The 10,176-nt window shown below is 53.8% G+C and overlaps 1 protein-coding gene across 2 annotated transcripts; it reads left to right on the top strand.

Annotated features, from left to right (window-relative positions):
* The first annotated feature begins 1,836 nt into the window (after positions 1-1,836).
* LOC311515928 (uncharacterized protein) lies at positions 1,837-8,465 on the top strand. Of its 2 annotated transcripts, XR_014710258.1 has the most exons (3): positions 1,837-2,543; positions 3,932-5,098; positions 6,171-8,465. XR_014710258.1 is itself a non-coding variant. In XM_084619447.1 (2 exons), exon 2 carries the CDS (start codon positions 3,946-3,948, stop codon positions 4,849-4,851), a length of 906 nt encoding a protein of 301 aa, XP_084475573.1. In that variant the 5' UTR covers positions 1,837-2,543; positions 3,932-3,945; the 3' UTR covers positions 4,852-8,465. The 2 variants fall into 2 exon arrangements, 1 of the variants encoding a protein (XP_084475573.1); XM_084619447.1 differs by having other exon boundaries at positions 3,932-8,465.
* The last annotated feature ends 1,711 nt before the right edge of the window (positions 8,466-10,176 follow it).

Raw genomic sequence — 10,176 nt, 5'->3', positions numbered from 1 at the left:
TGATTTCATTCCTACATGTCTGAGCAACATTTTTATACTCTTCCCTGGTCATTTGTCCAATCTTCCACATCTTGTAAGCTTCTTTTTTATGTTTAAGATCCGCAAGGATTTCACTGTTAAGCCAAGCTGGTCGCCTGCTGTTTACTATTCTTTCGACACATCGGGATGGTTTGTCCCTGTAACATCAGTAGGGATTCTTTGAAATACAGCCAGCTCTCCTGGACTCCTTTCCTCCTCATGTTATTCCCCCAGGGGATCCTACCCATCCGTTCCCTGAGGGAGTCGAAGTCTGCTTTCCTGAAGTCCAGGGTCCGTATTCTGCTGCTTACCTTTCTTCCCTGTGTCAGGATCCTGCACTCGACCAACTCATGGTCACTGTCTCCCAGATTCCCATCCACTTTTGCTTTCCTTACTGATTCTTCCTGGTTTGGAGCAGCAGGTCAAGAAAAGCTCCCCCCCAGTTGGTTCCTCCAGCACTTGCACCAGGAAATTGTCCCCTACATTTTGCAAAAACTTCCTGGATTGTCTGTGCACCGCTGTATTGCTCTCCCAGCAGATATCAGGGTGATTGAAGTTGCCCATGAGAACAAGGGCCTGCGATCTAGTAGCTTCTGCGAGTTGCCGGAAGAAAGCTTCATCCACCTCATCCCCACCTTGCTGGGGAACTTTTACTAGGTGGTGCTGAAGAAATCAGAGCCATGTCTGAGGCTCGAAGCTGAGTGGTGGACAGCAAAGGCTGGGTTATTTGTCAGTGAAAAGGTGGGGTAAAATACCAGATCAGAGAGGGTGAGGCTAAGTCACAAAGAGGTGTTGTTAGCAGCAGTGTTCAGAGGGGGCCAATAAGGATTGTGAGTTTCCCTAGCCCTTAACGGAAGGGATCGGGGCCAGGTCTGAAGTTTTAACAAAGACATCTTTCTTCCAAGCGTTTCTCGGGCATCTGAGTTAAATGTGTCAACAAACGCAAACAAAAACCAAAGCGTTTTAAACGTGCTGAATAACAATTATCTCCCCACTCAATTAATCAAGGGTCAGTTGAATGGTCTCTCTAGTGCCATAAGTCTAGTTCTGTTTGCCTGTCTTTTTATACCATCCTCATCATCATAGTGTATGAACATCTCCAGCGATTCAGAGTTTTCTAGTCATCCATAGAGTCTTCCACGAAAAAAACAGATTAAAGAAGACCTAAATTTCTAACGTAAAAAACAAGGAGAGGAGGCGAGGAGTCCGGAGGCACCTTAAAGACTCACAGATTTATTTGGACATAAGCTTTGGTGGGTAAAAAACCCACTTCTTCAGATGCCAAAATAAAAAAAAAAGTGGTTTTTTACCCACGAAAGCTTATGTCCAAATGAATCTGTTAGTCTTTGAGGTGCCACCGCACTTCTGGTTGTTTTTGTGGATACAGACTAACATGGCTACCCCCTGACACTTGACTTTTTTAATACATCTTAGAATGTTTTTTTATAAAAGGCACAAACCCATTTCACCCCTTTGCAGCTCGCTTTCTGGATTCATCTGCACACGGTGACCAGATGGTCTTTGGCCCAGAAAGCGGGATGATCTGGGAGGATACATACCTACAACATACATGACTGCACAGCGGACAGAAGTGTGTAGGCAGCGTTGTGGTAGCCGGTGGGTGCCAGGGGGGGACAGCGACAAGGCGGGGAAGGTCATATCTTTTATTGGACCAACTTCTGGGGCGGGGGGGGGGGGGAAGAGAAGCTTTGGAGCACCTTGAGGGGGCCATTTATGGATCTGGGGCAAAAACTGGGGATTGGTCCTGCTTTGAGCAGGGGGTTGGACTAGATGACCTCCTGAGGTCCCTTCCCACCCTGATATTCTAGGATTCTCTGAATACACCCAGCTCTTCTCTCCGGACTGACCCTGGGGGGTCACAGTTTGTCTGGCCGGTGTCTCCTCGCCAGGGCGGAGGCCTGTCAGCCCGTCCCCACCCCGTGATAAAACAGGAAATCGCAGCAATCGCCAGCCTCCTTCCCCTCGCAGGAAGTGATCCAGCGGCTCCCAGGGATGCGCTGGGAGGCTGGAAGCCCCGCACAATGGAGCGGGCTCGGCGTGACTCGCCAAGGGCGAGCTGAGTTCCCGGCATCACCGGCGCACTCGCCCGTGCGGTGTGAATCCAGCCTGTCCTGCTTCCCACACGCCGCCTCTTGCTCCGCAAGCTCCTCTCCGCCCCTGCCCGCGGGGGAGTCTCTCAGCGGCGCGGGGCTGGGGGAGGAGAAGGAAGCGGAGCGAGGCACAAGCTCCGCATTGCAGCCGAGCCCGGGAGCCCGGCGCACCGAGCCGAAGCGGGGAATCCGCCCGAGGAAGGCCCAGCCACCTCCGCTCCCGTCGGACGCTTCCAGCCAACTCGCCGCCTGCTTGCACCGAGGGAGCCGGGGAGTTGCACCCGGGACCCAGCCTCTGCCTCCCGGGGAAGAGCCCGGGCTGGGTTGCTGTACACAAACCTCCCGGCGCTCGCTGCGGGTCCCGCACCGGTGCAGCGTCTGCGCGCGGCCACGCCGGAGTGAAAGCGGATCTGGGTAAGAGCGGTCGCTTGGGGATTCCGCAGTAAGGCGCGTGGGGGGGAACCCCGGCCCAGTGACTGGCTGCTCTGCGTGGCCGGGGCCCTGCGGCCGCGCCGAGGGGTGGGGGTGGGGCAGTACCGGGCTGGACGCGGGTGGGCGTCGGGGGGCAGCACGCGCCGGGGCATTCACACGGCCCAGCAGAGGGGAGACGGGTCCCGCCCACGCCGCAGGCCCACGGGCGCGAGCGGGCTGCCAGCCCAAGGGAGTGCGAGGCGCTGCCCGGCTCCCGTGGAGCGCGAGCTCTGCCACCGCCTGGCTGCACGGCCTTGGGCAAGTCACTTCGCCGTGGGCGAGGCTAACACGCCTGGCGGGGGCATCGTGGGGCTCCGCGTTTGCTCCTGGCTGTCACACGCGGCTGCCCTGTCTCCGTGCGGACACAGTGCGGGGTCCTAGGCTGCCCCCAGCGGGCAGCACTTGCTGGTCCAGGGCTAAGCCTGATTCGTTGCATGCTGGGACTTGTAGTCTCTGTGGGCGGCACTGTGACGGGGGAGTTTGGCTGCTACCAGCCCCACTTTGTGGGCAGGACCTTCATCACTTGGGCTCCTGGGTCTCCATGCAGTCGCCTGCTGGGGAAAGCTGGGGCACCCTAATTCAGCTGCTTGAGCGTATACAAGCAGAGGGACAACTTCCCTCTGGTTGCAACATATTCCAATGAGGAGGAACCCCCCAGCCATCAGCCGCACCCCCCCCCTTGTGCTGTGATCCCCTCATGCCTTCCCGTTAAGCAGTCAGGCTAGGAGAGTTGGAGACCTCCCAGGATACACAGATGTGGTGAGACTGAATAGATGTCACTCTTCCCTCTACTCCAGTACTGAATAAATACCAGGGTGTAGACATGCACGGGTCACTGTTGCTGTAGGTACCATCCTTCAGGTGAGGTATACAAGACAGCCAGGCCCTGATCACTGATAGTCATTACAGGAACCATGGCACGCTGGGTAAGGGTCAGTGCCCTATTTGACTTGATTAGTTACACTGTCTTTATTTAAATTCCCTCCACAGCTGAAATTGGAGTCTTCCTTTTGGGTGCTTAGCTGCTGTTGTGTGGTGTTTCAGGGCTCTCGTATTCCACCCTGGAGGAGGCTGCGTTTCAGCATGATCCCTTTCATCTCTGTATCCGTTTATATTTGTAAACCGCACTGGGGCTATTCTGAGTAGAAGTGGACAAATCAATGGAATGGGGGTGTTGTTAATAATAATAAAACCCAGCTGTCTTCAGGCAGAGTTAATGGCTGTTGATGCTGGAAGTGACCGTGAGGAGTCTGTTCAGTGTCCAAGGGTGTGTTCACGGCTCTTTTCCACTGGGGCCTGGGTTACTACCTGCAGTGTGTTTGTTTATCCAGGAGATGACGGTCCCATGAGTGCGGATCAGAAGCAGGATCTCATGACTCACCTGACGCCCCCCCCCGGAGAAAGGCCATTCACGTTTCCCGCTTGCGACGAAAGCTTTAGCGATGAGAGAAACCTCATAATTCACAGCCAGGCGGAGGAACGGGAGTACAAATGCATTCTGTGCGGGAAATGCTTCAACCAGCAGCCCAGCCTGACCCGGCACCAGAAGAACCACACGGGGGAGAGGGCCTACGTCTGCCCCGAGTGCGGTAAGAGCTTCAGCCTCAAGCACAACCTGATCATCCATCAGCGCACACACACGGGCGAGCGGCCCTACAAGTGCAGTGTCTGCGAGAAGAGCTTCAGCCTGAAGCAGAACCTCGTCACCCACCAGCGCATCCACACCGGGGAGCGGCCCTTCGCCTGCCCCGAGTGTGGGAAGAGCTTCCGGGAGCAGCGATTCCTCCTCAACCACCAGAGGACCCACACGGAGGAGCGGCCCTACGAATGCAGTGACTGCGGCAAGGCCTTCAAGGAGAAGCAGACACTCGCCAGCCACCAGAGGACCCATAGCGGGGACAGGCCGTACCAGTGCACCGAGTGCGGGAAGAGCTTCAGCCAGCGCACGTTCCTGGTGACGCACGAGAAGACCCACCAAGGGGGGAGCCCGTTCACCTGCGACGAGTGCGGGAAGAGCTTCAGTTGCAAGAGCGGCCTCGTCACCCACCAGCGCATCCACACCGGGGAGCGGCCCTTCGCCTGCCCCGACTGCGGGAAGCGCTTCAGCCAGAAAGGCTCTCTGAAAATCCACCAGAGAATCCACACTGGGGAGACCCCCTTCACATGCCCCGAGTGCGGGAAAACCTTCACGCAGAAGATAAACCTGACTACGCACCAGAGAACCCACCTGGGAGACAAAGCCCTGACATGAGCCTGATGTCGTGCTAAAAGCTTTGCAGAGCGGATAGCTCTGAACTCCACTGGGAGCTCCTGGAGGGGCCCATGACTGCACTGGACGTGAGAGGCTGAACGGCAGAGACGCCATGTGAACGTTCGGAGTGTCCAGAAGGCCTCAGTCACTCCTTACGCACCCCAGAGTCCCCACAGGGGATACTGATTGTCTTTACGCACTGACTCTGGGTCCCCCTGTACAGCTCCTCTTTCCATTGGTCGGTCAGGTTCGTGCTCTTCTGTGCCCACCCCACATAGAAGCCCCAGAAGGAATCCCAAGTCCCAGCGCCCCGACTCCATGGTGATGGCCTCGCCCTCCACCCACGTCCCTCTCCCAGCTCCCTGTCCCTGTCCTGGCTCGCTCAGCTTCCTGTGCTTGGGAGCAGATGAGCTAAACAATGAGAGAAACTCCTGGCGAAGTTCTTTATTGCTGCTGTAGGGACTGATCCTGTGAAGTGCTGAGTCCCGTCAGTACCCTTCAGCCTCCATTGGAGACACCTGACATCTTGCAGGGTCAGACCTGTCTGGCCTGCTTTTCAGAGGTGCTGAGCACCCACTCCTCCTGCTGGCTCCCATGGGAGCGGTGAATGCCAAGCACCCCTGAAAACTAGGAACAGCTCTCTTCACTTTCTCTCTGTCATGGAGCATTGCAGCCTTGAGGACCTTAAAGCCCGTAGTTCTGGCCTGGCCAATATTCAGCCCTGGGATCACTGCAGGCCCAGTGTTCTACAGCGTGGGCCACAAGGGCCCTGGTCTTCCAAACGGCGTTCGCCTGGCTGCTCAGAGCAAGTCGAGGCCAGGCATGCTGGGATCGGGGCTCTCTGTAAGCCCCTCCTCCATATCAAGGGTTAGGGGAGCTGCACTCACTTCTTGCCAATTAGACACAGCTCCCAGGCTGTTGGTTAAATACCCTTAGCTGGGCAGTTGGGGTGCGTCTGCTGCAGCCCCTTTTGGGACAGCGGAAGCACGAAGGTACCAGCAGCTCTGCGTTAGGGGATGCAGGCAGGGTGGCTGGTGCCAGTGAACAGAGCAGAGGGGAGTGTGCCCAGAGAAGGCAAACGTGGCTGCACCATCCCAGCCCTTGGCTGAATTAAGAGTGCCTTGTGACCATTGCAGAGCTGTGTAAATTACAGCAGTTGTCAGTCGTGTTTGCCCGGCTTCCCCCCCCCAGCTCTTGCTCTGGGGTGTTTGGCCCTGGCACTGGCCCGTAAAGCACTATTTATATGTGCTCGGTATTGTTTGCGTTGGAAATTTTCCACTAGCGCATGAATTAATCTCTGAATGTGTTCATTTACCCAGGGAGCGAGAAGGATGAGTGTGAAAAAGAAGCAGGAGCTCATGACTCATGTGAAATATTCATACACTGTATGTGGGAAAAGCTTCAGCCCACAGCCACCTCTCCTAGAAACCACACAGGAGAGAAGGTGGCACCTGGAGCAGGATCTCATCCCACCCCCTGGAATCCAACCCAGAGAAACTGTGTTATCCTCATAATTGATTAAAAAAAAAAAAAACTTCAGAGACCAGAGATTTCTTCTAAATCACCAGGGACCCTACACGGAGCAGAGACTGAGCAAATATAGTCCTTGCTGCAAAACCTTCAGGGAGAAGCAGGCTCACAAAACCCCAGAGAACCTGCACTTGGGAGAGACCATCCCAGGTAACTGAATGTGGGAGAGGCTTGGTCTGAGGATATTCCTGCTGACATCTGAGAAAATCCGCAAAGGAGGGGCCCCATTTACCTGCTCTGAGCACGGGACATGCCTCAGCTGTCATTATACCCCAGAGAATCCGTACCAGAGGAGACCATTTAAATGCCCCAAGGGAGGGCACGCTCCTCATAAGATAAAACTTCCCCAGTGAATCTGCATGAGTGAGATCACTTAACCAGAACTGGAGAACTAAGGAACTGCAGAGATAAGCTAAGAATAATTCTCTCTGCCGGAATCACTGGGTATGGTTCTGTGACCTGGCTGGTGCAGGAGGTCTGGCTAGAGGAGCACAGTGATTTCTTCTGGCTTTAAATTCTGTGAATCTGTATTTCTGAATATACACCTGAGACCTCCTGAAGGTGGGAAAATATTTTGATAAAACACAAGGATAGACATCATACAAATGTCATGTACGTTGGAAAAATCTTGTTCGCTCCCCTTGCTGTACAGGACAGCAAGAAATCTCCAAGTGGCTGCACTGGAGTGTTGCTCCCTGGTTGCTGTTACAGGCCAGTTCAAGGAGAGTTGCTATGCCAGTGGCATGTAGTTGCATCCACATTTTTCCCTTTGTGATATTTCCCACCTCCTGTTCTAATCTCTTCTGGTCCTTTCTGTTTGTGTTTGTAATGTTTCTTTTCTATGCCTGAAGATTTCGGGCAGAAGGGGAAGGTTTCATTAATGTTTCAAAAGGAGGCAAGTTTCTGCTGCATGTGAGGAGGGCAAGAATTCAGTCTGTTTCCCCTGGGAGAGGCAGCTGCTGGAAAAGGCCATCAGTGCAGTCAGCATAAAACTCAAGAGATGTCCAACACAAACGGTTCCTGCCTGTGTCACTCAGCTGTTCAGATGAGTAAAGAGAAATGGTTTGGAAAAATGAATTTTCCTTTCATGGTTTTCTGCCGTTTGCTCAGTGTTACATCTCACTCTGCCTGGGCAAGGAAACCAGATTGGTCAGTTTTAGTTTCTAGCCATTTTCACTTTCCGGGTCTCGCCATGGGCATATCGTTACTGGGTTCAGTGGAGCTGTATTGGGGTAAAATTAACCCATGGATTTCAAGTCATAACAGCTGATACATCCAGAGATTAACATCATAGATCAGACTTTAGGGCCCAGTCCAACTCCTGTTGAAATAAATGGACAGGCTCTCATTGACTTCAGTGGGAACAGGAGCAGAAAGGCTCAATCCTTCAAGGTGCTGAATACTCTGGACATGATCCAGCAAAGCAAAGCACTTTGGCACATGCATTGGCATCAGTGGGACTACTCACTGGTTTAGCAAGGGCGTAAGTGCTTCACTGGATCAGGGTCAGAGTGCTGAGCACCTTGCAGGATTGAGGCCTTAGTGATCGAGGAGAAAATCTGATCACCCTTATCCTACCAAGGGATAGGGTACCCACCCTGGATGAGAGAGCACGTGTATCTCATCGTCAGAGATTCATGCAAACACTCCGATCGGTACGAGGTTTTTGAGATCCTCACCCTCCCAACACCCTTTATTTAAAAAAAAAAATCTGAATGTTGTCTGTAACCCCAGAGGATTGGCTGGGTAAGTTTCTCTTTGGGAAGGCACGGCTACCATTTCCCCAAGACCTTTCTATGGCTGGAGAGTGCCGTATTCCTGATTAAGAGGCATGTGATGGCTCATATTTCTATAGAGGATCCTGGGTCTTTAACTATCTGCTTGAATACTTGTAGTGACCCCTGCCTGGGCAGAAGGAGATGGGCTGATTTAAAGGGTGTGAAAATATGACAGGAGCATGGTGGGGAGGGGCATGTCTGCTGAGGGTTAATCCTGGGGGGAAGCAGCAGTGAAATGGGGGGTGTCTCTCGGGTACTGTAGCTGGAATGCTAGAGATCAATAAAGGAAGGTGTGTTTGAAAGGAACTTTGCGCTGTGTGATGATTGATTGATGTGAAAATCTGTCCTGATCGCGGCTCACCCATGATCTTCCAGCATCAGCCCCTGGTTAGGTGTAACGAACTGGCTGCACAGATATGGCTATCCCCACTCTCACGGCCCAGGAACATCAGCGCTTAAACCACTGGCTTCTACCCGTTCAGCTAAAGGGGAAAAAAACAACCACGCTCCGTTAGCTTGAGGCAGTAGCAGACTGTGGTGGTCACTGGGGCTTGGGAGACACAATCACATGCGCTTAACCAGTGGGAACCCTTGAGCCCTGGAGCTGCAATGGCCCTCGGAAGCAGCGTCCCATCAGCACGTGGGAGGCCCTGTGGACCCATGGAATGTACTCCAGGCCACATGCAACAGTGCACAGACTTCGGTCTAGTTCCTCCCCTCCGCTTCCATGAGCGTAAGGGACGTGGGGGCTGGCGGAGGAGGGATGCTGGGTGCGGGGGAATGACACCCTCACATCATCCCCCCCAATGGAAGCTTCTCCAGCGAGCACTGTGAGCTCAAGGCCCCGTGGGGACGCCATCCACAGGTGTGCTGGTCACCTTCTCTTCCAGAGCATTCCCTGAGAGGTTAACCAAACCAGGCCCTCTCCCCAAGATGGGGGATGCCCAGAACAAATATGGGGTGGAGCAGAAAACAAGCCCTTGTCCCCCTCCCAGCTTTCTCTATTTCATCAGTTCCCTCCTGCTGCCCAACACCTCTGTTCAGTAATGATCTCAAAGCCGTATTCTTGTGCCTGTAGCCGAATGGGATTTATTCAGATGAAAGGAAGAGATCCACACAATAAACTGGGTTTCTTCGGAGATCACTTGCCTTCAGGGTGGAGTTTCAGGAGATCAGAGACCTCCCTCGTAACATATGTGCCAAAGACTCACCCGCTGGGTTTCCCAAACAGTACTTCCAAGGGGAGCTGCGTGACTGAGCGCATTTTCCGTGCCCTCGCTGTTAATGCGATGCGAACGCCAGTCTGAGAAACTCATTTCAGGATCTGAATTTGTCACCTAATCTCCTCCCACTGGAGTAGTTCTTCCGCACAATCCCGTTGCAGCCAAGATGGAGGGCTCTGCCGCAGCTAATGAGAGTAGCATCTCCATGTGCCCCAGCTCCTCGCGCAGGTCTGGTTTGATCCCTATGAGCCCCATGGCACCAGCTGGGGTCTTTGAGCTGCTGCTCCGGCTGGTATTTCTCTGTGCGTACTGAGCCGCAGGGCCTGCTGCTAGGAGGCACCATCTGTTTTATCTGTGTATGAATCAATGAAGTGTTGGCTTCTTTCCCGGGGGTGGGAGGAAAAGTTTTTTAACCCCACGGAACGGCCCAGTCCGTATGCCTATGGCCTGAGAGGGAGAGGGCAATTCTCAGCTAGTCGCATACACCTAGTGTGCGGTCCTCCGATGCCATCCTGCAGCTCATCTCTTTTACTCCCTCCCGTGTACCCTCGGAAGGCCCCACTCTGGCCAGAGCTGTCTTGGAAACAGGGCTGCACGTCCAGGGTCAAGAGGCATTTAGTGTTCTACCCGGGGCAGGTAAGTCTACCCGGCCTGGGGGCAGGGGACCAATCCAAGAGCCCCAGCCCCTGGCATCCACATGGCTGCTAGAACAAGGAACTATATAAAACAAAGCAAAAAAAAAAAAAACCAACCCCAAATAAAACCGAGAATTTTCTTCTAACCACTTAACTATC

Source organism: Lepidochelys olivacea (genome assembly GCF_965140295.1).
Source record: "Lepidochelys olivacea isolate rLepOli2 genome assembly, chromosome: 2".
NCBI classification, from domain to species: domain Eukaryota; kingdom Metazoa; phylum Chordata; order Testudines; family Cheloniidae; genus Lepidochelys; species Lepidochelys olivacea.
This window is presented reverse-complemented; position numbering and strand designations above follow the sequence as displayed.

Excerpts from the sequence above, each read along its gene's own strand:
- LOC311515928 (XM_084619447.1), top strand. The coding sequence starts at position 3,946 with ATGAGTGCGGATCAGAAGCAGGATCTCATGACTCACCTGACGCCCCCC.